General features: G+C 37.2%; 1 protein-coding gene across 4 annotated transcripts in view; it reads right to left on the minus strand.

Moving 5' to 3' along the window:
• Positions 1 to 556: 556 nt before the first annotated feature.
• Positions 557 to 27,850, minus strand: part of PRMT3 (protein arginine methyltransferase 3) — a 155,527-nt gene continuing 128,233 nt past the window's right edge. For all 4 annotated transcript variants that reach the window (XM_084520339.1, XM_084520340.1, XM_084520341.1 and 1 more), the window contains exons 11-15: positions 24,617 to 24,804; positions 21,847 to 21,933; positions 10,818 to 10,868; positions 10,541 to 10,628; positions 557 to 1,254 (exon numbers count right to left, since the gene is read on the minus strand). In XM_084520339.1, the coding sequence (XP_084376465.1) occupies positions 1,145 to 1,254; positions 10,541 to 10,628; positions 10,818 to 10,868; positions 21,847 to 21,933; positions 24,617 to 24,804 (524 nt within the window). In that variant the 3' untranslated portion in view covers positions 557 to 1,144. The remainder of the gene's footprint in view (positions 1,255 to 10,540; positions 10,629 to 10,817; positions 10,869 to 21,846; positions 21,934 to 24,616; positions 24,805 to 27,850) is intronic.

Raw genomic sequence — 27,850 nt, forward strand, 5'->3', positions numbered from 1 at the left:
TTATCTTTAGTTACAGGCACAAGAATTACACAATACATAATTACCCAAACTTTATAGAGCAGACTCCAAGGGAAAAAAAATATTCTCTTCTTAGTCCTTTAAAAAATCTATTATTTTTTTTTTAACAGAAGTTTGGGGATCAATAGAAAAACTGTTATTTGTGCTTCTTGAATTTTTCAAAACAATTTCAAAATTCCATAAACATTAATTTGTATTCAATACAAATACGTGTACAATACAAGCACATTAACAGCTTACGGTTACGCTTGGTCCAAACTCTACTGCAGTTTGGTGTTTAAACATTATGACACACACATCAATCCTTGACTGTTCACAGCCACTTTCTGTAACCAGCCAAACAAAATCCACTGTTGCAGCACCTTCCACTATCTGTTCATAGTATTTTCTGTAACACTGATAAAATACACGCTTCCATTCACCTGTGCTCCAATCAGCTACCATGGAAAAAAAAAAAAAACAGCAAATAAATGAGCCATCACTGGGGAGATAAAAGAATTTCCAATTAAGTGGGAAAAAAAGGAAACAGGCAACTACGTTATATAACATATTCGGATCATTTATTTAGATAAATGTAACTGAAATGTGATACAACTTTTTAATTATACAAGTGTAATAAAAATAAAGTCTTTGTTGCTGCAATCCTGCAATTGGAATCCAAATTTACTCCCATCGGGATTTTCCAGCTACTGCTGAGCTGCTCTGGCACATCATTTAGCTTTTTTCCTAAAACAAATTGCACAAGGATTTTGCTTACTCGTTAATGGTAAAATTTGCCAGCTGGAGAATAAAACAATATTCAGAAATAATACTCACTGTTCCTCACAGCAAGACTTTAAAGGCCTTTTTCTCACCCAGCAGTCTCATCTAACTCAAATCCAGCTTTTCCTTCCTTCCCCCACATCGTGTGAGACACAGCAGAATCTCACTGTGTCACCAGTCGCCATATGCCACTGTAAGAGCATCCAAACAGTCCTCTCTCAGTTCCAGGTACAATTTTCATATTCTCATGCATGTATACACATAGAAATCCAGGAGTTTATCATTTTTGGATATTTAGAAACAGTTATCAACTGTTCATTCTAACAGTTATATCTGACATTTCTCAAAGCTGTATGTAGAACTTTCACTGAAGGCTGTAGGTCTGCTTTGTGTCCTTCACCGAAAGGGTTATGAAGAGGGATCGTGGATCTTTTCTGTTTTTGCGAACTGTTATCTTTCCTCTCAGGGCCTCCCCTGCAAGAAAAAAAAGAAAGAAATTACTATGCATAGTTACTGTGTATTACGTGTATCCTGCGTAACCGGATAGATGCACTACATCTGCTTATGTTGTACAAGAAGCTGCTCCCAGTGAGTCAGAATTAAACAAGTCTACAAAGGTTTCTTGTATGTTTTCAAAGCTCTAACCAATGGTCTTGAAAATGAATCTACGTCAAATGACTGCAGTTAGACCTGGTGAGGTGCTGAGTTATGTAGATGCTTTCTCAGTTGACCCACCCAAAGAACCGATATGACAATTTTACCTGTGATTAAGGGAGGGGGGAGGAACACTTTGTTTCGCTTGTTTGCTTATCGACAACTGAAATTCAAAGGCTTGGACTGCAGAGACGCAGAACAGATCTTAAGTTTTTACATCTGACAGTGTGTCAGGTTTTTAAATCACGTCACGTTTAAGTCAGAAAAAAATAAACCCTCAAGCCAACAGCATTAACATTTTCAAGGAAGGTATGTGCAATGAAGCACTCAAGCAAAAGACTAATTTTGAGGTCAGAGGACTTACACCTTGTTGGGGTACTCCCAGAATCACAGAATCATCTAGGCTGGAAGAGACCTCCAAGGTCACCGACTCTGACCTCTGACCTAACACTAACCAGTCCTCTACTAAACCACATCACTAAGCTCTACATCTCAACATCTTTTAAAGACATCCAGAGATGGTGACTCAACCACTTCCCTGGGCAACCCATTCCAATGCCTAACAATCCTTTAAGTAAAGAAGTTTCTCCTAACATCCAACCTAATCAAGCTATCTTACTCTATTTGGTGGCTTTCAATCAGATACTGTAAGGTTTGGTTAAGGCTCGAACTTACCTGGAAGTTCCATGTCACTGTGAAAGTTCTGGAATTATAAATTCTGTTCTGGTACTCTAGCTCTGGCCTTATGAGGACTGTACAAGTTGCTTTTTTTTGTATTGAGCTAACTATACATTAGTGAATATTCTAACATGTCAAGAAAGAAAACCACAAATATAGATATTGCCTCACTCTGTAAGGAAACAGGACCTATATGAGATTTTTAGTTTTTTTTTTTTTTTTTTAATGAGCTTAGCAAGCAGCTCTCTTTATTTCACAATGCTTTTGCAAAGACTTGCTTGCAGATATTTAAAAAAAAATAATAAAATCCCAATGTACTTTCAGTCCTTAACAAGACCTGTAATTTCAATTAGACTTGTAAATACATAGAAAAACCACTGCTGAGCTATCTTATACCATCAGTTGAGAAATACAACAGCTGCACTTAAGCAGACGATTCTACAGAACACCCTACAGCAGGGATGACCCAGGCCTACAGCATCAAGTTCTCTGCTGCTCTTCTACTACACTCCACTCCATCCATCTCCAACCCTCACACCAGCCACAGCCACTGTTACTGCTTTTCTATCCCACTGGATACCGAGTACTTCCCAAGTGTTTCCTAATGTGATTTTAAAACCAACCATTCGTGCCCTGTGAAGAGGCTGAAATTTTCAATATTCTTACTGAAAAAAGGAAAACAAATAGCAATTCCAAAACTGGGCCTGTTTTCAATATGTGAGATTTTTAGCAGTCTCCATTTGACACGTTTTTCAGTTACATACAAACAAAGAATTGACCCAAGATCCACTGTATGAAGCATCATATCAGAAAAAACTTTTCAGCAAGATTAAGTGTGGTAGCAACACTGTACAGGAGATCCAAAAACTCTTCTGTTTGGTAATTTAACAGTCGCAGATTTAGCTTCATTCCTGTGCGGCTTTATTGTTAGGACATAAATGACTGATACAACACAATGTGTTTTGCAAAGAACTGAAAAAATGTTTTCATAGTTTACTTAGACAGATCTGAACAGTATATGAATAAATTAAAGGGGAAAAAAAAGCATTATAGCCCCTTTCTAGCTGGGAATCTCAGCTTAGTTTCAACACAAAGACTTACAGAACTGCATTGCAAAATGAATTACTTGGAGTATGTTAACGTTGGGTAATACGGAATGCGTTTGAAATCATGACTAAAAAACATCTAGGAACAGAATTGAAATTACATGATTTCCATCAGCCTGTAAGTCTTACAATTTAAAACATTTTAATACAGAACAATGCAGTAAACATGGTAAAAAATAAATATAACTTCAAAAATTACATTTGACTTTACGGAACAGAACCCTCAGATTCTGTTTCTAAATACAGTTAGTGAAACGAAGCGGTCCCTTTTTCTCAGCTATTTCTTATGCAGTAACCACATTAAATCTGCCTTTCTAAACAGTCTTTTTCTGAGGGCTGAACCAAGCAACAGCAGTGCAACCAAGTAACAGAAAGGCAATTCTGAACAATTAATCAATGTCACGTAGATATAAAATGACTGATGTTTTTTCACTGTTCTGCTGTCCTATGAACTGCCTGGAGGAAGCTGTCTGGGGGACTCAGCTGCATCACCTTGCTCTTATCACGCTCAGCTGAATGCGAGTAAACTACACAGTGCCATTGCAGTTTGATTAGGACAAAACTGAATCCATTACGACCCCCTTCAAGCATTTTTATTAGCCTTTGGGGAGTCCTGAAATTCGTCCCACAAAGAAACTGAATTCAGCAGAACCGCTGCAGAAGCTTGCTAGCACTGGGAAAAAAACGCATCCCTACTTCCATACTAACCCACTGCCAAGTATCACACATCCTATTACATGCTCTGCTGTACGCCCTGTATACATTAACTTTCAACACCCAAAATAGTTCATTTTGGTTTTGACTTTGATCATCAGTGAAACTGTAACTAACATCGTTTACTTCTGTGCGACACCATCATCCGTAGGGCAAGTTCTTCAGACCAGATACCTCTCAATGCAAGAGCCTCTGTCACTTAAGTTATTTGCAGTATTTTTCAGTCTGTAACCTTACTCATCTGAAATGACTTGACTGAACCCAAAGATTGTGTACAGTCTCCTACACACATACCCTTAGCATCTATGCAAGGCTTGACATGATCCATGGCAACGAACCTGCAATGCTTCCTGCCCTTTAATACAGCTTGGTGCCCTCTCACTTTTTGATTATTAAAAAGATTGAATGAGTTAATGAACGCAGCTAGCAATCAAGATCTCTCAAAGTTTCTTTTCTTCTTGTAGAAGAGCTTTATCAAACTAACAGCAAGCAAAGTATGAACATACTCCAAGCATTCCTTTTTCTGCCTCCCCCCCCCCCCGCCCAAGCTTAAGGTATTTGACTTCAAAGATCTTGGAAAGAAAGATCTCACTTAAAGTGTTTCAAAGAGAGCTCTTGTAAGACTGCAGTAGACTTGGTCTGAAGACACCTTCCAAATTGCTGTTGAGAAGCATCTTTTACAAATCCCTGCTCTGAGGTTGTGACAATCCGCCACGTTGTAACAACCACAGGCTTTACAGGGTAGTCACACTTGCCTTAACATTTATGTACCAGTGCATTTTGACACCTCTCTTCAAGATAAGGCTGTGCTCACTTGAGACTGACAATTTAAACATTATCTCATTTTCCACCCCAGTTTCAACAAACTGGAGTCACCATCTTAAATAACACTGAGGGCTAGCAAGCAACTGTAAAAAACAAGTCTTGAAAGCATTACTCTGGAAGAGTTGGCTAGGAAACAGTTTCTACATACCATCTACCTTTAGAAAACAAAGAAGAATGCAGGAGAGCTGATTTGTTGCAGAACCAATAGCATTTCCCTTAAACTCAGTAACTTATCCTTAATTCTCCCCACCTAATTAAACTGCAAGCACCTGCAGCTGTACACAAACCCTCACCTTCCCATTTGACCATGTCTCTTTTAACTGCATCACCAAGCCAGTAATTTCCAATGAGCACTTTCTATACTGAGCAGAGCAATACTAAAGTCAGTGATATCGTCTGATCTGTGACACCCTTCTTACACTGGCCAGTTAGTTTGATCAATTAAGCAGTTGTTTACTGATTCCTTTCTGTTATAGCCTTGCTCCGAAACTATACTGAGGTTGTCTGTACCCATCATACCCTAAGCATTTTCCTTGGCAAGTTTTCCTATCAATTGTTGTTTCAACTTTGCAAGTCAAACCACCAACTAGGCACCTCCGAAGAAGGCTATACAACCTGCTGAGTAAGTTAAGACAACCTTGTACAGGTGCATTAACTCACCTAGAAGTAGTCTCAATTCTCTACATTTTGAAATAGAGATCCTACACTGTGTATCCTGCCTCAATTTTCCTCTCAGCAGTTGCAATGAAGTTGTGAGAGAACTATGTTCTTCCTGCCATACTCATCACATCCCCTTGCTGTCTCAAGAGCAAAGGGGACCACACAGAATGGCACAAGAAGCCCCTGTAACTTTTCCCCATGAATACCGAACTTTTACTAACTTACAGTGCGATAAAGAGGCCACGAGAAGAGACTCTCTCCAATTAGTGCCTGATGTACACACAGATGTTTCTGTGAAGCAAGCATTATGATTTTAAGCAGATTTCAAAAGCTACATCACAAGACAGGCAAGATCTAGTTGAACCTCAAAAGCAAGTTTTAACAGTTACCAGTTTTTAAAAGCAACATCACTGCAACTGTAGACAGGCAAAACAAACAGTAAAATCTCAATTAGGAACCAAACGTTCCAACTGGGATACATAATATTGAAGTATTTCAGTAAAAAATCAGAACAGATTATTTGTGACAGTAGTTTTTTGTTGTTTGCTTGTTCTTAATAAAAAAAAAACTCTCCAGGTAGTCAAATCTATGTTTTCAAGTTTGTACATTTCCAAACAGCTACCCAATTGTGGAGACTGGGGAGTTCAAGATAACCATGGATTTTACAGGGGCTTAGTCATATGCATTCTTCAGTTTTGCTATGCAAGCCTCTTCTAACTCCACCGACAAACAAATTAGGGTTTTATTTCCACTGCAAGGCACTACCAAGAACACAAAACGTTGACAATACGCTGCTTTACTGCTAATAGAATTTGCTTGCATACAGATCTGGGTTTTAACTTAATGCACTGTTACCGAACAGATTCTGTCACCCCCTTGAAATCATTCTTGTATGTATTTTTTATCTGTTCAGTAAACCCTTCAGTTAACCAAAAGAGAATGACATTCCCTATGTAATTTTCTGTTTATGAAACTTAGCAGCAGTATCACAACATACAATGGAAGAGTAAGATCCATATTTGGACCATTAGTAAGATAAAGACACAGCTTTGGCATATGAATTTTAATTTTGAAAATAAAGTTTTTCAAGCTACTAAAAGGGCTGCTAAGTGAAGCCTTGTATTCCATAGGGAGTCTGCAATACAGTACTCTTGTCTGTGAAAAAAAAATATTCTGGTAATAAAGTATCACCTGGCTTCTTTTTCTAGCTTCTTTATTTTTACTGTGTGTTAAGCAGTTAAAGCCTATCCAACCTGCTGACGCTTTTCTTACTTCATTGCACATGCAACTTTAAGTCTCTCATCACAGTCGGTGAGGACGAAAACTAGCTTTTCAGAATATGTTAGTAGCAAAAAATTGCCTCTGTCCCCTGACTAAACCAAAATAAGCAAAAATTATCCATTAAAGCTATACACAAACCTATCTATCATAGTTATGTATGAAGCTGTAATTCAGTAGCAAATCCTATGTATTAATTAGGTGTAATTCTTACTGCTCCAGTCTCTACTAATTAGTTGCAATTCTTATTGCTCCAGTCTCCAGATCTGGAACTAGGTAAAGTTTCTCCCATTTCCTCTCAGAGGATCTGCAAACGCTGCACGCCTAGCAAAGGCTGCAGCAGGAACGGCAACGCAGGGAGGATTAGTTCCACGCTGCATCCTTTGGCAGCTAATGGCTTCATTCTATTATTAGTAGGAACAAGATCAAAATCACTTTTCTTTTTCCCCATGGATGAGAAAATAGAGCTACTTTTACAACAAATAACCTGGGGTCAAATAGCTGAGAAAAATACATAGTTACCACAGTAGAAAAAAGGAATTTTACCATGGCACCAAGTGGCATTTTTCTGTTAAATACCCAACAGGTTCAGATACCTCTAAGCTCAACCTCGTTCGCAGAGCAAATCCAAATACCATCATTGTTTTATGACCAAATTAGGCACATCCCCAAAAGCTATAAAGCATCTCTGATAGACTTGAAATCAGCTTTATTACTCAGACTTAAAAATTTTAGGGAACCATTTTTCTTTACCGGGAAAGAAAAAAAAAATAAAAAATAACCTGCCTAAAAGACGTGTTTTCAAAACGGGAAAACGTTTTCAAAGTATTTTATACCAATAAATCTCTCTTTCACAACTTATTAAAACACTGGAAGCAAATGGCACCACAGTAAGCTGGCCAAATAATCAAAGAAGCCGCTCTGTCTCGATAATAGCTTTAAAAATGGAACCAAGCTTGTGGTTGGAGTATGTAGCACATTCTGTGTGTCTGTTTATCTCCTCGGCTTTCCTTAACTGCATTATGACTGCGCTTTGCTGTTTTTTTAATCAGATTATTAAAAGATTCAAATGATATTAGTTCTATTTATTTTCCACTATCCACTACAAGAAGAGATTGTTCTGGCTCGAACAACTCATTTGGTCTCAACTGGGTGTTTTTCACTGTGTCCCGGTGCCATATAGACATTCCTTATTCTAAGAATTAGTACATATGACAGTTGAATATTGGTAAGTACAAGGAAAGGCAAAAAAGCCAACTCTTTCAATGATTCAAATGTGTTTAATCTAATATATTTACCCTTTTCTTCAGCTAACTCACATGGAAAAAAGTCAAACTGAAGACAAAAAATCTCCCCCAAAAGCTAAGCACTTGGAGTAGAGTTCAGTTCACCATGCCAGACAGCAACAATACATGGCCAAATGGTGACAGGTTGTGCTAATTAATCAATGAACTTTAGTGACACACAATAAACAGCTGGAAGTGCAACTTTAGCCATACTGCAAGACAGGCATGAGCAGTTAGTTTAGCTAGTAAAACAGAAAGGGAAAGAATGAAGAAATCAAGGAATATAGTTAAACACGAATTACCACAGATTCATTACCACAGATTAAAAGTCACTATTTTGAAAAGAATAAAAAATATGAAAAATAGAAAGATACGGAAATCTCTTTTTCTTCAAGTCACGTTACTGTAAGAGATTTTTGGAATGACAACAAATCCAAGTCAGAAACAAGATATTTTCAGAAGTCACCCAAATCAAGGAACATTGTTAAATAATCATCAGGAAATACCTTCTGCTCTGATGCAGTTATATCCTCCATGAAAAAAAAAAAAAAAAATTCCACAGAAATTAACACTGAATTTACAAAGGAAAAGGAGCTTATGTCGGTGTTTCTCTCAGAACCTTCTTCTAATGCTTAAAATCAGAGAAAACTGGGCTTCCATCTTCTATAGAAGATAAAAAGAGTACAGAAAAAGATGGAAAACAGGAACTTAACTACTAAGAGTAGGAATCAAGTAGAAGAAAAAGAGAAGCACAGCAGCAACAAGATTTGGTACAGGAATAATTTTTTTAAAATGTGAGCTAATAAAGAGGAAGAAAGAAGTTATGGTAAAAGTGATCTTGAAGGTCAACTGGGTTGCATTCTCTGCTTCAAAGCACACTGTTTCTGCAGTTATCTTCAGAAAGTCACAGCACCTAGACTAGAATTCTAGATCCAGACACACCTCCCAGTAATTTCGGACATTCTGTAAATGTCAAATGATCTATGTAATATTAAATAACGAGCATATTCTAACAAATGTCATTGCACTTTAAAAAAAATAAATCACTTCACACTCTATGACATTGAAATATAATGAATTTCACCAAGGAGACCTTAGCCAGCCTCATCTAGAAACTGAACAAAACACAAGTCAAGCACAAATGCACCAAACCACATGTGCATCCCAAGGATCTAAAAATATGCAAAGTAAAAATCATCGAAGAACTTAAAAGATTAGTCACATAACATAGTCCTTAATGCCTTCAGGAAAGACACTCCTGCTAAAAAGCTGTGATGGCTACTAGATGGATGAGGCAATCACAAAAGCTGTTTTAATTGAGGCCTGATGCTGCTATCACCACTGTACATTCATAATTATCATCTATCAAAAGCAGACAATACCCCCTTCTACCTCAATACTCCTCCATATCACCTTTAAACCTCTTGACCTCAATTTCTTTTGCAAGATCCACATATGTTTCTGTGCTCTTTCTCCCCTGTATGTCTGGCCTATTTGTAAACTTTTCAGTTCAAGGCCATGGAATACCGTGAGTTGCTTAACTGACCAGTAGAACCGAGCCCCATTGCCAGACCCTCTCTAGGTCCTTCCTGATAGTCCCTAAAGAAAAACAGCCCTCAATATGAGCTGAGAAGGAGTTCAACCGTGGTAAGCACATATTTAGTGGGTGAGTAGACAAATAATGTGCCCTTTTTCCAACATAAAAATATAGCTATTTCATTTCCTTTGGTTATAAACAATGACCCACGATGGTCATTGGACACATTTCTATGTTTATGAAACAAAGAACGCTTCACTACTTGCATAGGAAAGTACTTTCAAAACTTACCAAATACAGGTAATTAAAACCACTAACATATCATTTTTATCTTCTAAACTTTACTCCAACAATTTATCATCTGAATTTTGGGTTAACCTGGCGACAACAAAAGCTTTGTTTACTTATGTCAGACTCAAGATAGAACATATTACAGTAGTTATTCACTTCTTAAAAGTGTTCAGCGTATCAAAATCACATCTCCCATACTTCAGTTGATCATGTTCATGGCTGTGAGCTCTTTAAAACCCTTTTCTATTTAGAGAGTAATCCCACAAGTGCCAGGTACAACACCCATGCATGTACCTATATAAGAAATAGAGCATAGCTTATGAGTGGTACAGAAAATCCTATGCAATCATTTGATCGATATGAAGCTTAAGAACGTAACTGATGTTAAGAGAACCTTAATAACAGTGTTGCAGTCTTAAATCTCCCCCGTGCCAGACAAAACTCCTTTGAGACACCAATTTCTTATAAAAAACACTATGGAGCTGCATTAGACATATGCCCACTTAAATATACATGTGCAAACACATATACATACACTTCTTATGTTGATTTTACAGAACACAGATATTTATTTTCTAGTGTATTGCTTAAGCCAATAAAGTGTTTAAACAGCAGCTAAAAGATGTATTTACTAGTTCTTTTTAACACAAAATTCTTAAACTGTTTTACATTTAAATGATAATAGCAGTGTAACACAACCATTGTTGCACCACAACTGAATTTAAACATACCTGCTTCTACAGGAATTGGTTTCTCCAGGAGAAAAACTGTTTGTTTCCAGTGCGTTTTGGTACACCAGGGACCAGTTGAAAACAAGACCTGCAATGGAAGAGTTCAAGACTTTCATTAAAGAACACCATTTTTAATACCACAATACATCAATCAATTACCAAACACACATGCGTGTTTTCTACAACAAAACTCGCTGCCAAACAATTCAAGGTAGAAAAACCATAGAAAAAATCCTCATCTTTCAAGGCTGATTTTAAAATCCATAACGTCACGTACCTTGTTGTGACAATCCTTCTCAAAAAATATATCAAAATAACCAGCAACTGCCTGTAAAAAATAGGAAAAGGCAAATATGATGAAGGAGCAAGTGACATTCAAGAAAAAGACCGTCATGAATATATATTTATGTAATTATTGTGATTTCTGCTCAAGAACATTTGCTTTGTCCCTCCTGTCATCCCACTCCTAGCCTCAAAGAGCTTCTCTCTTCAGTGCATAATTCACTAGCGGGACTTGTCTTCCAGCTTCAGTAATAAAAGAAATACAAAATATCTGCACGCAAAAAATTTACCTACACTATTAGTTACACAGCCTTTTAATGATGGCCTGCTTTTTTGACGATAAAAGCCTTAGACTCCCACAAGCTCAAATAATTTAAATAAATTTCAAGAAAGAACTGGAAGATGTTAATAAAAGACAATCAGCTACACCATTTCAACTCTGAAATGCTATCCACACTCACCTTTGCTTCCTACCGTCTCCAACAAAAAGGCTAAAGCTAACCTGAAAATAGACCCAAGGCAGTTAAGCTTTTCTGCTCTGTCAGTCTGAAGAAATGACTCAGAAGAGATCTTTTGAAAAACTGCTACTAGAGATGCTAGGAACTTCTATCCCTCTGATAGCAGGATGACAAGCTCCTCCTGATAGCTATAGTATATCCAAACAAGCTATCCGTCCGATTCAGTGATGGAAAGCCTGCTACATGAACACTTACTGCAAATGGTTGTATCCTTCTCACAGCAATAGTGTTTTTCTCTTAAGTCTAAAAAAGTGGTCATTTTGAATAGTTACAAAGGCCAAGTTCTGCAGCGTGTTCTTTGTATTAAGTCAGAGAGATTGTGAAGAAAAAGACAGACATCAAACACACTTACAAAATCAAGGTAACAAAACAAGTGAATGGCACATGACTTTATCATTATGTACTAGGTAATCCAAATGACAGCTAAACCATTCCAGTATTTTTCCTTTCCAGTCTAAATCCAGAACAGACAACATGGATGTGAGTACAACCTCAAACAAAATTAAAAAAAAGTGCTAAATTATTTGTGTTAGCTTTTCAACTAACAGCACTCTAGAGAAGCTTTGAAAGCTCCAAAAACAACTACAGAGATACTAAGGGACCTTCATGACAAATGAGCACCAGATGTTGGAAATGGTGGTTCTTCCATCCCTTAAGTAAGACCCTATCACTCAATGTTGAGAAACTCGTTCCCAATTGAATTACAGCCCTGTCTCTAACATGCCTTTTTCAGTGAAGATTGAGGTTTTGACAAAGTTTTTTTTATTGACCCATCAGACTACTTTTACTGATGCACCATCTTTTTGGATGCTACTCAGACATCTCCGAAGCCGTAAGAACACCTCTTAATCATCAGGTCAATACTGTTGATATGCTTGCAGATAAAATTTAGGATAAGATTACTGGGAAGGAAAGATAAAGGTTGAGACAACAAAAACACATTAAGAATTGCGAAGGGGGGTAAAAACGGCTTCCAGAGAAAATGAGACTATCAAGATACACTTCTGAGCAGAAAGCAAAGGCAGCGCCTAAAACTCCAAGCAGACATACCACAGTTGGGGGGGGGGAATACAAATAGCCATATGTTTGGCAGCAAGAACTAACAGAAACATTCGACATGGCACCCTGAGAAAATGTCTCCACCAGATGAATATTTTGGGGAGACTGAATTCAGGCTGAAAGGAGACTGCAGCTATAAGCAAAGAAACCATCTCCCTGCTACCTGTTTCTTTCCTGTGCTCAGGGAAACGGGATTTTGTACACCTTCTGTAAATGACCAGGATAAATAACTACTTTATTTCTTATGCTGCCAATGGAAAGAAAACATTGCAACTGAAAAACCTGAAACCTTGACATTGACCATTTAAATCAAGTAGTAACGGTATTACACACCACAAAGACCATCTTATGCAGACTTCCAGGAATTAGTCTTTCCTACATTGATCCATTCAATTCTTTTTGTTAAGGTCTAAAATCGATCTACTGCCTTCGCTGAAGGGATTGTTGAGCCAGAAATTCAAAAATAAAAAACACAGAAAAATATTCTAACAAAATAATTCCCCAAGATGCTAAGGATAAATTCTAGCGCACAGCTTCAGGCATTCCTCAGAACTCCTCAGTTTTACTATCTGACATCTCTTGACTGAAAGCATGGACTTTTCAAATACACTTTCTCCAGGACATTAAAACCTGACAAAAAACAAACAAAAACAAGCCAACAAAAAACAAAGTCCCACCTTTTTGGTGAGCTATGGAAACCAGCAAAGATTAAGACCATAGTCATTTATAGCTAAATAATAATTCTATGCTTTAAGTTAAACACCTAGAGTAGAGAGTCTATACAGTATTTAACAACTAACTTTAAGACCAGATATTGCAATTCAGAAATCTAAGGAGTTTGTTGGTGTTCTTTTTCCAACTGGTTCCCTAAGTCTTTGGATGCCAACAAGAAGCATATCTTGGGGTTTCTAACTGCAGATAAGATTAAGAAAGTTAAACAAAACGCTGTTCACACAAACCTTAAGTGTCTGAATATCTTAAGTTAAACAGATTTTCTTGAGTTTATGTAATCAAAGCTTTAGTACATTTGTCATATATTAAAAACTAGCTAACAAGTGCTGGAAATTGTTGAAGTTTTTACTAAGATTTTCTTTGGGACTACGAAGCCATTGATCTAGGTAGCACGTTATTTCTAACTACAAACCAAACCAAACACAAGCATAAACCAAAACACAAGTTGACCCCTTAAGTCTACCCCAAAGCCCCCCAGTAACTCCAGTCTACATTTTCTACCTTCCTCCTTTAATCCTCTTGATTTCACATGGAAGATTTTATGTGCTACGTTGCATGCATTCCCCTGCCAGTAACACAGCACTTTAAGAAGAGCTATGAAAACCTAAAATCCCTGACGGTATTACAGAAGCCCATTTTAATACTCCCAAATGCTTTAAAAAAGCCCAAACACAACAAAAACACCATCCAAACAAAACCACCACTACCACATCCTCAAGTTACATTTAAGCTTTGCACCACTACAGCAATGTTCTGGTATTCCACACTAGTATCTTGTAAAAAAGTGAAGTAAATGTAGCTAATGCTTTCTGCGATTTGGTCTGCAATCACTAATCCTGTACATTTGAAAACAGAATCTCTGTCAAAAACTTAAAAACCTCCACAAATGAACAAGTTGAAATAACTGATGATGCAAAGGTGGGTGTTGATTACTGTCTTTTTAGAAGTAGTTATCTTCTCTTAGGTCTCGACTTTTTTTTTTTCCATTAAAATCTTACGCTGAGATGCACAGCGTGTATTCCACTCCTAAGTATGTTTCACTGAAATAATTGAGTAAAATTGAAGTTAGCAGCATTTTCCATTCATTTCACTTTAGAGCACAACAAACGAGTGTGCAGAAGCTGCAACAGTGAATCACAAGCTTCTATTAAATATGCAGTACTACAAATTAAGACAATGCCAGCCAGTGCTTACAGATTGAAGGAAGAATGAGTCCTCCCTTTTTGTTGTAAAATCTAACACATGTACCTACACAGCAAAACGTAAGGGGAAAAAAGTCATTTACAAGTGACAGACACACAACCATCTCACAGACACAGGCATATTGCAGTTGAATAAAGGGCTGGCCAGATTTTTATTTAAGGTGTCACCTTGGTGGTTTTTTTTTGTTTGTTTGTTTTTTACACACATTCAACCTAAAGAAAAGCAAAGCAGCTACTAATATCTCTAAGTTCTAGGTGACATTTTCTAACTACTGCCTTGGTTTCCTTTGTTTTAAGCAGAACAATAAACAGTTATTTCTTACATGGGAGAGTGAAGATTTTCTTCATATTTTCACTCCACCTTTGACAACTTATTTACAACTTCACCAATGATCAATCATCAGTAACTTATGCCTTCTCTGGAAGAATCTCTTGAGTACCAGTCTCTTGAATACCATTAAAGAGGTAAACAAAAATAATGACTTATAAACTGGTAATAAGTACCTGAAACTCCAGCCTAGCATCTAGCCCCGGTCTAGGCTCAAAGGATATTAATTACTGGGTAAGACTGCAGAAACGTTATTTTTCCTGTTCTCAAATCAATTGCCAGGAGGAAAGCAGAGCTGTGACGACAAAAACCCTAACCCCAGAACTAACTGCCTACACTTACTTCACAGGGAACTAAGAAGAGTAAATAAAGAGCTAAAGAAATAATTAAGAATCTATCTGCATTACTGAGACTGCCAAGCAGCATCCTACCAACGTGAGCAAGAGTTAGCTCAGCAACTTACAATCAAGTATTTCTGAAATCATCACAGCAGCCACTAACATCTACCCAATTTTGTCAAACCCCGGTTTTGACAGAGTCCACATAAAATACCTTAATGTATTCACCCACCAGAGAGGTTTTCCAAGGTGTTCATGCAAGCATATAAAAAACAGTAAATGAAGCACTTCCACCCAACATGACTCATTTTTTCCACGAATTCTCCTTCCCTTCAAGATAAAGCGATCTTGAACCTATTTTCATTTATTCATGTAACGTGTACAAAATATTTGAATCATAAAAAGCTTTAACAGCTGTAAAAGATGAATATTACTACATATTCTTTATTTATACTCTTTGACTTATAGCCTTAGCTGGAACAGGAAGAAAAAGACTAAAATTATCAAATTAATTCAAATATATCTGAATACTAAGGCTTTTTGTGCAGAAAATGGCTGTCTGTTCTATACGGCTTTTTAACAGGATAAAACAAATGACAGTGCTCGACTCCTTATTAGAGCTCGTAAAGGCAACCTTACCAATTCACTGAGGAACAAGGAAATTAAAAATTATCATCATCACTATCACCTACAGTGAGTAATTTATCATTCTTGCTCTTCACTAGTATCATGTTCCAACAGTGAGTGGCTACAACAAATACAATTAGACAGCTGGCCACAGAAGTGGGAGATAATGTGCTTTTGATGGAGTTTATCCAAGCATGGAGATGGAATGTTTGTAACCCATGCGGCAGAGTTGCTGCGTTTCTATCACAGGAGGAAAAAAACAAAAACCCTTGCTACTAAAAAAAATAACAGTTTTGGGTTTTAGAAAGAATTAAGAATCCGGACACAACTGTAGAGGAGGCTCCAAGGTAACTGAACAGCTCCAAAGGCCAAATCCTGCTTCACAACATGATATGGTACTCTTTCCTTTAAAGAGAAATCATGCATTAGAGGTGTGTTTTGCAGCAGTACCCTAAGCCAGATTTCCAACTGTTACCTAAAAAATGTTGTTTGTCACCTAACGCTGATATGCTAATAGTTACTTTTGGCTCCCAAGTGCAAGACTGGACATGAAAGGATGAAACTGTCTAAAATATAAGCCAACTTCAGCATAGATTTTCCGTAGTCAAAATAATTTTCTCCCGAGTCAACTTAATTTCCTTTCTCTTCCTGAAGGTTTTAATATATCAGTCACGTCCTCTGGTTCATTATCCTTCTTTCATCCCCTTCCTCCCTCCCACTTTTTATACGCATCCTCTGCTCTTTGACAAGATCTCCCGGGAGCAATGAAGAGATACTGCCATTTTCCTCCCGAGGGATATTGTTATTCAGCTAGGAAAGATCAACCTTGATGGACTCACAGGGGAAACACTTGCAAACAAAAGAGAAAGTTTGTCAATTGATTTCTGCACTGAGGGTAATCACCATTATATTTTATCTCAAAAGCTCACACAGCGATCAACTTAGAATACAATTAATGGAATATTTTCCTAGCAGCATCTACTAACTGATATTAGCCAGATGTCTCATTAAAATCAGCAGTGACAAACCCTAGTTCTTTACCAGGAAAATGCACTTTTGCTAGCTAATTTAATTTATTTTTGGCCATTATCTTCGTAAGACTGAAATCAAGTCAACCTGCACTAAAAGTGCCTTGAATCAATTTAATATAATGATTCTAAGCAGTCGCTTCATGCTTCGAAACTCTTCCATCTTTGAAAGCTACAATAATGATAAAGAAGTTTAATACATTTAAGATACTACTGAGATACTACTCAAGGTACTATTAAGTAGTAAACCGTAGGAGGGGGGAAAAAATTAACAGGAAGAATACTTGCTCCAAGAAAAACCTTGACTCCTCCCCACTCCAGAATAACTTCTGAAATCCTGAAGACCACACACAAAGTCGCTGTCAGATTTAAATAATTGTTTTCACTTGATCTTTCCATATTTCTCAGGATAATAATGATTTTCTTGAAGACCCATCTAATTGCCTCAAGACCTGGAAGAGAACCTATTTAGAGCATGAAGCATTTTTAGAGAGTATGGTTTGAACAAGTACATCTCAGGATCACTTGTGATACCGTTAGGATGCACATACAGAGATGTTAGGCTGATCTGTTTAAATGTGATTTTATGCTCTACTAGATAAATATTTACGTTCTCTCATATGTATACCAACTATGACAGTAATTTGTAATCATTTACAGATGGAAGGACAGACAACTCAGATACGTTTCTATTAGTAAGTAATACTAAGCTGTAAACCACGGGAACAAAAGGAAAAATTAACAGATTTTTTCCTCTCTGAAAAGAACCTTTACTGTGGTCCTTCCAGCCAAAGAACAGAAAAAAAAAAATGCTGTTCCTAAGTATCCCCAAAGCAACATGGAACAGATTTCCTACAGCCTTTACAAAACACATCCAGATGCGATTACTTGAACAGTTCACAACAACAGAAATTAAGTATGGAAGAAATGAAGAGGTCAATTTCTCTGTCAAGACTGAAAACAAACAAGCACAATTTCAAATAGTATATACTACAGGGGATTAAAAAAAAGACCAAAGAGAACCTAAGGTCAGACTTTGGAGGTATTGAGCATCTTACCACTGAAATTAGAAGGGCAGCCTCTCCTCCTTGAGGGGTCCTGCTGTTGTTCCAATACAATCAAAGCTAAAGTGCTAATTAGTTGCTAAAAAGACCGCCTTGTTGCTTTGATTCCTGTCAGCTTTTACTACTTACTGTCCTGTTACCACATAAAGAAAACACATTGATGGGAGGAAGCAACAGATCGCCAGCTAAAAGTTCAGCTTTTCAATGATTAATTTTATGTTACATACTACAACTGGTTAAGGCCACAATTCCTTGCTAAATTACTTCTCATCAGTGCTATGCTTCTGCTAAAACAAGTTCAACAGTAGCAGCAATGCCTTCCAAGCTGTCAATACATCTCCATGGAAGAACATCTATTGTATAGTCCTCTGCACTCATGTAGTACCTTGGAAGGAAGCAGCACACAAGCCACACTCCCCAAAACTCAAATAACTGCATGAACTAGTAGCCGCTCTGCAACTGGATCCACCGAATTGCTAATATATCTCAAGTCTTTCAGTTGATTTTCGTTTGTTTTGTTGTTTCTTAAACAGATGAGTTTAAGAGTAGTCAAGTTTTGACAATAACAGTGGTATGAATTTAGCTTTGCTGTTGATTGCAGCACTTGGAAAAGGACAAATAAATCTGTTTTCACACCTACATGACAGAAAAAGGGCCAAGAAAAAACTCCTTAGAAATCAATTTTAGGTTGTCAACTGAAATAAAACAAAAACACACACAAGCATACAAGGATTTCTTTTCCAACTGCTATTTTGGGTGGAATATTTTCTTTGTAACTAAAACTAACATTTTCAAACGTTAATACCCAAACATGCAAAAAAAAAAAAATAATAATCACAAAACAGAGCAGCCAAGTACATTAAGCTAGAACTGTGGGAAATGTTTGTTTTCTTGTGTAGAAAACAAACAAAACTGAAACAAAACAAAAAGCCAGTAGAACAAAAAACAGATGCAAACAAGAGAAGCATCAAATGTTATTTTCAAAGGACAAATTGCAATCCTAAAACATCTCCTCAAAAATTCTCAACATAAATAATGGACTTTCATTGTTCATTTGCTGCAAGGTTAGGCAGCCTGATATGATGGATGAACTGTCAACTCACAACTAAACTTGTACAATCCATCATAGAAAGAGTAGAAATTTCACTCAAAGTGTCAATAAACCTAAATGATGAAGTGCAAAATACTTTACAGAGTTCTGATCATTTTTTAGAACCTGCATTCACTGCAAAAATTCAGAAACATTGTTCTCCCTGCTCCCCATACCTTCACCCTTCAAGTTGTAAAATGCAGGTGTACATTTTTATTTTTGTCAGTCACCTGATTATTACCACAATCAGGAGCATAGAATTGAAATTATATTTTTGTAAAGGTCTAGTGCTAAGGAAAATGATTTTTACTAACTAAGCTATTTTGCTCTATGCAAACATCAAATATCACCAAGATTTTGTAATGATTTCCATTTACTAATCACTTACTCAAAAGCGGCCGAATTAAGATAACTAGTCCAGGGCTCCAGTAGAGCTTGGTCTGATATCAAAGCTGACCATGTCGAGGCAACTAGACTTATTTTGTAAATCTATGATTAACTAAAACACTGTAATCCTCCAAATCTTTCCCCATAATTCGAAAAGGGAAACATATTATACATACATAATTGATGATGAAGCTCCAAGATGTTTCCAGGAGCTATTTTTTTTTATCTGTCTGCCCTCCACTACCCTATTTGTATGTCTTGTCAATTCAACCACATGGTTTGTACTAAAAGTAACAAGTCTGTATGTTTGTATACAGATATATATACATTTATAAGATCTATCAAGTCTATCTTGCTTCTTAATTGACCAAGACTTGAATGGATTTAGCAAGAGGGGTTTCTCTCAATATTTTAGAGCTGAAGGACGCATACAAAATAATTGCCAATCCTCCACTATACCTGAGACTCCAACTCCTCTTTCATGAAAGCTGTTAGAATTAAATCTCCTAGGTAACAGAACAAGTTAATTGGTATAAACTGAGTTTCCAGACACATTAGATTATACCTTTGTTAACCTCAAGTAATGGCTTTTTTCTCTCCTCTTTAATCAATTTTTTGTACCTCTTTCAAACCTTATCTTCATTCTCAACCCCTCTGACATCACAGAACATAGATGCAAGCTGCTTAAAAATCACTTGAATTTGAAAGCTATCAATAAAAACAGAACTCAATTTTTTGGGATAAATCATTTATTTACCAAAGTTGTAGGTATCAAGTGGGAGATGAGCTTGACTGTCTTTGAACTGCAAAATTTTCTTTGCACTGCGGCACGTGGATTCTCCAATGTTTCTTTGCACTTCACATTAAGAAACATGTTCTGACCCTATTCGTCTGTTTTCTCAAGTAACCAGTGAATTGAAATTGTTTGTCCTAAGTGAAGCTGTTTCCTTGGATCACAGAAACAAAAAGTAGTATAGATATAATGTACATATATAAGAAGTTGGAGGCTTTCATAGGCTGGACTGAGAAACATGACAGTTCCTGCTGCAATATTTATTTGAATTTAGGCATGTAACCAAACTTTCAAAATGTGATGGAAAAATTCCAATTCTCATCTTTTGTCTTGTTCATAGAAGTTGTTGTCTTTATGACACCGCAATGTTTGGTTCTGTAAATTAGTTCAGAACAGTTCTTCCTCTAATAGTCCAGCAACTGGGAAAGCAGGTATTTCCCAAGTCTCGCGGGCTTCATGTCTAGAGAATTCACTGCAATGTTCACACTTTCTATGCTCATATTCTTTTTATTAAAATTTCTTTAGAGGAAAACAAAACAAAAAACACACAAATCCTTCTGTGTGATTCTTTCCTTCACAACTCCAGTAAACAAAGCAACCTGTGCATCAAAACTAAGTAAAATTCCTAGGGTATCCCCACATAGGTACCAATCTACACATTTCTAACTATTTTAACTATAATTATTATAGTTGGAATATGTAAACATGTTCAGACTATCTTTACTTCAGAAGTCACTCACACACAAGTATATTTATTTTACAAACTTTGCATTTGAATATCTTCCTCGACTTCAAAACCCGAACAATATACACAATAAAAAGAACATGGGCACTTGCGGAAATGAAGATGGAACACTTTCAACTCAACTTTCAATCCAAAAATGAGTATTCCTCTGTTTGCTCATTACTAACTGATAATCAACGACCAAGAAAAAAAGCAGCAAAATGAACACATGTTAATGTAAATTCATACTGAACAATGTAGGTGCAACTTCAGAGTATTTCAAACATGCCCTGGCACCGAGATCTTACTTAATTCTGAAGGTCGGACTGAAAACATTTTTTCCCCCTTTCTTTTCATATTGACTAGTGTTTCATAGACAAATAATATTTAATTTAGTAAGATCAGTCACCCATTTGTTGGGGGAGTCTTCATTCAATTTAATGCAGCATACCCTATAATATCAAGATAAATAAGCTTATGTTTGCTGTTACTACAATAACCCCATCGATGAAATTCCACAGCCTTTCTAGAACTAGTGGTCTTCTGAATATAACTCATTAATTTACTTACAGTAAATTAATACAGTATATTAACTTAAATACAAAACATAATGACAGACGCAATAAAAACTTTATCACCCAAATGTCTGTTCCCCTTCAGTCTTTGCATGTGAAGATTAGGAACTTCCCCGTGTGACAAACTGTGTTTGTCATACGAGCTGCTACAAATTTACTGCAAGAGCTATAATTTATCTGTCTCCCAGATTCTCTATTTTTTTCACTATCTTATTCAACTCAGAAAAGCTCTTCAGAGAACTCTGACTATAATATTCTGCAGCACAATGGTAACAACCTGTCTGAACAGAAATGTTGTGTTTCCAAAAATGGGCTAGAGAACAACAACAATAAAAAAAACAATGCTAAGATGCATTATGCTTCCCTTCTTCATCTTACCTGTACCTGTATATCATAATACTACTATAGGAGTTTAATATTCACCTCTCATTAGAGAGAGGGCTCATTTCACACCTCTGTAAAGTTGAAGTGAAAGTTTCAAACCAAGGATTGATGATAAATACACTGTCTGTTAGTTCAACGTGATACTGACCATACATAAAGAAATAAAATGTCTTACCGTGCACTTTGTACTCGTTGTAATTGTTAGGGTGAATTCCGAAGAGAATTCTAAATCTGAAGTGGATGCAGTATTACAGTCGATACGCTGTTGAAAGGAAAAAAACAATACCGTCAGTAACAGTGCTTATAAGAAATTAAGATGTCTCTTTGGATGACCTTTATGTGCTTTTCAGTTGCTCCATAAAAAGATAACTTTTATAGACCAATACTAACACAGCTCTTTGAAATGCCAAGAGGAGACTTAAAAACAGCCTAATCATATATGTACACTGCCCAAATACACAAAATCCCTCTTCCTCAATGTCAACACAAAAAAATACTGACTAGTAGCTGTTTTGAACTAGGCATGGTAGCTCACTCTGTTCAAGCAAGTTGCTCTTAGGTAACTTTCTTCATGACAGCTCCCAGTAGTTGACATTCACGAGCATTCACAAGCATACATACACATATCCTCAGCAGCAATTAGTTTATATGGCCACAATTTGTCAAGTCACTTCTGTTGAGGAAGCATTCTTAGCGTTCGTTGAGACCTCTTTCCACATTTTTTTTTCTTTAAACTTTGACCTGTTTTACTTCTTGTTCCTGTAGCCACATGGTAGACTATAGTATTCAACTGATCTGGGTTAGAAGACAACTTTTTTTTTTTTTTATTATTATTTGCCAGATTAGTTTTGTATTGTTCACAAAATAACTGAGGTCAAAAACCATCTCTGGAAATCTGTTCGTCCAAGCACTTAACCAAAGCCACATCTACTACACCAGGTTGCTCCAGCTCACGTTCAGATGGCTTCTGAATATCTCCAAGGATGGATATCCAAAACCAATCTGGGCAACCTGTGCCATTGTTCTATTGCCCTCACAGTAAAATAAGTTTCCTTATGTTTAAGTGGAACCGCATCCCTGCATGACAGACATAGCTTCAGATGCTTCATGAGCTTTGTGGTCCTTCAGCAGACTCCCTCCAGTACATCCAGCTAGCTCATGCACTGGGAAGGCCAACACCAGGCACAGCCATCCACCAGTGAGCTCCCTGGGACTCGTGAGCAGACAAAGCTCCCCCCCCTTGAACTGCTGGCATCAATCCTCCTAGCGCAGCCCACGGGGCTGCCTGGCTGCCTTCACTGCGAGGGCTCGTTGCTGGCTCACAGTCAACTTGGTCTTAACAAAGGTCCCCAGCTGCCTTTCTGCAAAGCTGCTTTCCAGCCAGTAAGGCCCCCAGCCTGTATGGGGGGTTATTCCTCCCCACGTGTGCAGTTTGCACAGCCCTTGAATGGACTGCAGAGGACTCCTGACCCATTTCTCCAGCCACAGTGGGAAGAGAACTGCTTCTCTGCTTTCACACTCTCACAAAACAATGGCATCCAGTATGTATCAATACCGACAGATGACACTGCAACCTACATTTCAACTTTTTTTTTTTTTTTTTTTAAGACAGATGTACCAATTTTTGAAAGTTAAAATCCTCAGTCTTCAGTTCATGAAAATTCTATCATGCTGGCCCTGTATGAAGTACTTTAGTTTGCCTATTCACCTGAAATGCTTTATCCAAGCATGTCTTATTTTGTTGACATTAAATCCTACATACAATATTAGTCAGTATTACTTGATGCTGCCTCAGGTTTCTTCAGGGACTATCTTTCTTCCTGAAAACTTACATTATTAACTATTCAAAACAAGCAGCAGCTAGTATGAACAAGTAGACTAAAATATCGTCAGTAATCATCATATGATAAATTGGAACATTTTTAAACTTTCTCTCAAAAATACAATCTATTTGTTATGTGGAATGGCTATTGATTAAAACAATTTACCTGTAATGCTGCTGTTGCTCAACTCATTAATTTTACTACTTTCTACTGTAATTCCAGCCAATGAGCTCATACATAGCCTTGAGTGTATTTTAAAAACCATGATTGTTACTGAGAAAAAATGAATATAAAACCATTAGGTACAGAAGTTATTAGAAATGCTACACAATGACAAATTTCACTGAGCCCATACTGTGCTGGTCAGTGACTGCTTGTAATTACAGACTTAAAAAGGGACATTTTTAAAATGACAGCAGCTTGTAGGCTGCACTGGGCAAATTTAACTATAGTTATTATCAACTTTCTGGGTTAGGATGTGTTGTTTGTTTTCTTGACTAATAAACCGATGTAGCTTAACTTTTCCACCCAGCTGTCCATTTAGAGCACCTTGTATGTTCTTCGTTTAGTACACCAAGCTTGACCCATTTGCTAGGGGTTTTCAAACTTCATTTCCACTTGAGTTAGAACAAAGTGCTATAAATACAGGTGTATACAGGTGTGAAGTACCTCTGTCTCACCTACAGCACAAACAAACCTCTCGGCTAACTACAGCTTCACTTTCTTAATCTCAACACTACTGTTTCGTGTGCTTAAAGTCACTAACAGTAGAATTTATCTTCCCTAAAATTACAGATCTACAAATCCTATTTCACCAGTTGCATTGATCATTCTATCCTCTCCTTACATACAAGGAGAGCAGATACGTGTAAACCTGAAGTCACACAAATTGTTATAGATGTCAAGACAGAAATGTGTCAAGCCCCTTAACGTGGATTTTATTACATGGACTAAAGAGGGAGTCTAGTGAACAAGCTAAGACAGTAAAACATAAGGCATCCATGATGACTATCATCTATGAAGAAGGAATACTTAGAGGAAAAAAAATGCACACAAGAAGAACTAATAGAAGGATACTTCTGACCTGATTACTGAACTATTAAGAAGGATCTGGTATGGTACCTTAATAACAGTGGCTGTAGATATAAGTGTATTTGGATCCAGCACCTCCACAACTGCTTCTGGAATTACAGCCTTCTTCATGCAAGACATGTCAAAGCCATATACATCTTCCCAGAAGAGCAGCTTGTCTGCATGTTTATTCATATCCCCCACAGCTACTAGACTAATGGTGCAGATGTCGGGATAAACTGTAACAACAAAACACAGATTGATTTTTATACATGCAAAAAAATTTACATTTTTTCTTTTAAAATGATTAACATCTTAAAAACACATAAGAGATTTTTCTTCCATTCTTAGATAAGACACTTTTCCTGCTGCTTTCTTCTCTGGCATCGCATTTTCCACAGAAGAGACTAAACATTACAACTTAATTTTGCCATGTTACTCTGTTAACAGTATTAACCATTCATGAGAATATTTCCTTTCAGTTGAATCCCACTGCCAGGGCATAACTGGAAATTTCAGGTTTGATGAAAATTTTTTGGAACATCTTATTCTGCTTCTATACACAGACTGCCCTGAAACATATTTAATAACTACTAGATGGATAGATACCCAGAGGAAAATTCAGGTCAGGCCTATGAAGGAACAAATAATCTCTGCCGAAAGACCTTATTTCCAAAACAGCGCAAATATTATCACTCGGGTATTTTAATCCTGTTTCCTGTCATTAGTTGGCTGATACATGCCTTCGAACCTAACCATGACTTTTGGGTACTGAGAAAGAATAAACACTTCTTCTACTTGCACCTGAACAACATGGAAGCAACCTAACAGACAGAAGACAACTTCCTCTTCAATTCTTCCCCACAGTTTTAGGATGACAGCTCTCTTTCTTACATTGTCTTCACATTTGTACTCTGTCCTTACAAGAATATTTTCAGGACACGTATTCAATATAGTAGCACATGACTAACGTTTTCCTTCTCAACATCTTCCTAGAGGAAAGCTAGTCCATCTCTTTCCACTACTGATTGGAGGAGACACACCGAACAGCTGCTGTGAATATGGCTCTCTACAGCGCTATCAAAGAGTAAGAGAAGCTCAATGTAAAGCTTATATTTAACTAGGCTTCTTTCCAATAAGACATTTCCCCTTTCTGTTAGAGCTTTAAAGCCTTCCAAGTCACACAAGTTGAATTCTTGATCTGGCTTCAGAGCAGAATGCTTACTATTAAACACCTTTACTTTATTTTCTTACATCAATGTGGCAGCATTAGCGAGACTGAAGCTAAGTTTATTTTTTCTTCCAAAAAATCTGGTGAAGTGTAAAATTAATTTTGTCTTCAGATCTGCTTGAAATTGTAGCTTATCAAAATTAATATGGAAAAAGCACGAGTCAGAAAGGTGCTATTTTTTGCCTTGTAAAATAGCAAAGATAGAAATAGAAAACTGATATTAGACCTGTTATACAGCGAGAGTATGTCTATCCTAAAGGAAATTATCTTATACATATTATAAAAGCAACTCTTCTCTAAAGAAGCTTTTTTTTTCCCATGTGAAGAGGTTCAAGCAAGCAACCACCTCTACAGCTGGAATGACTAGATAATGCAAAATATGAGCGCACACTGCCATTTTTCTCACATTCTGACTGCTTAAGCCAGAACACTAAATGAATATCAGCTAGCTTAAATTGGAATCCCATTGGTGAAGTACCACCTCCACTTTGCAGATGAGAACTGAAAGCAGGTTTTTCCAGGAGCAGCCTACAATTAACTCAGCAGCGAAAATGTAATTAGTTGAATGCCTCCCTGTTTTGATTCCCATCAATCTTGTTTGAAACAAATGAGTTGATTCCAGCATACCTGACAGCTCTCACATGCACAGAGATCTGGCAGTAGGAGTATTTGCAAGTACTTTCTGGAGCAAGCTATAGGTTTTTCATTTCTTAAAGCCCTCATTTACTGTTTACTGATGTGAGAACTGTGTTATGGTAGGCTTTACCTCACAGTGTTGCAAACCTCCAAGAGTCACCACTAACATCGTCCCAAAGACAGCATGGGACAGACAACAGTAAGTGACTACAGGATGCAAGGGATGTAAGCAAGAGGATACAAAAGGGGAAAAAAAAAAGACCTGATGTCTCTAGTTACAGGTCATACTTTGAGAAATGAGATAGCAAGCTAGCGGTAGCAAAACTGCTAACAAAAACTACAGCAAAAAATTATTTGAAAATTATTTTTTCAGAAAAATAAATCTGAGTTCCACAAACAAGGCACAGGCATGAGATTACAGTCATGTATCCAATTTCTAAATTTACAAACCCAACCATTGTTTAGAAGCTTACACTATATTGAAGTCTGACTGGAAATCTAAGCATGTTGTGTAAGTATCAGATTAAATCTTCTAAAGGCAGCAGAGTTCTGTCAATGTTTAAAATCACCCGCTTAAAACTGCATTTTGCATTTCAACTAAAACCCTTGTTTCTCCAAAAACCCTCTGCTTTTCCTGCAACCTTATAACATTTGCCTGTGCAATCCTGACAGATTTGTCTTTTTTTTTTCTGATTAAGGTTATAATGTAATAATTATTCTTTCTCACAGGTGAAACAACCAAAATGCTGACTGGACAAAAGCACATGCTCCACAATGCGGTCTCAGATTCATCGTTTTGACATCTGTGTCCTTCTCGACTGAGTGCTCTCAAGTCATCTGTCACTAGTAACAGCTCACATGGTAGACAGAATATGAGGGGAAATCCTTTAGCCCTTAGCAATGCTTCACAAACTTCAGGACACTGAAGGGTAAGGCAGTAATCCTCTGGATATGCAGAAGGAATTCCAAGTGAATACCAGCATCTTTTTGACTTGAACAAGAAAACAGTATTTCATTTTGAATGACGACTTCCTTACGTATGTCACCCCCTCACCCATGTGTGCTGCGCTCAAGTATATGGAAAAAAATACACCCAAGCAAGTACCAGCTCTACAGAACAAGCAGATGGGTCCTGGGCAGCAAGAATTTTGTGCTCCCAAACAATGCTATTATATACTGTACACATTACCCTAAACGGTTTGACATAATCCACTTCAGTATGCCAATAGGAACTGAAGTAACCACGATATGACCGACTGCACACAAATCTGGAAATTTGGATTCTATTCCTGCCTCAGTCACTGGAAGATCTGGCCAAATCACAGCTGCTCCTATCCCCCTTCTCAGCTTTCAAACAGCCCCAATAAATAATGATCTTGGGCTTAATAGCATTACATGGCTTGAGACAGAATTAAGCT

This window comes from Aythya ferina (assembly GCF_964211825.1).
Source record: "Aythya ferina genome assembly, chromosome: 5".
Classification (NCBI taxonomy): domain Eukaryota; kingdom Metazoa; phylum Chordata; class Aves; order Anseriformes; family Anatidae; genus Aythya; species Aythya ferina.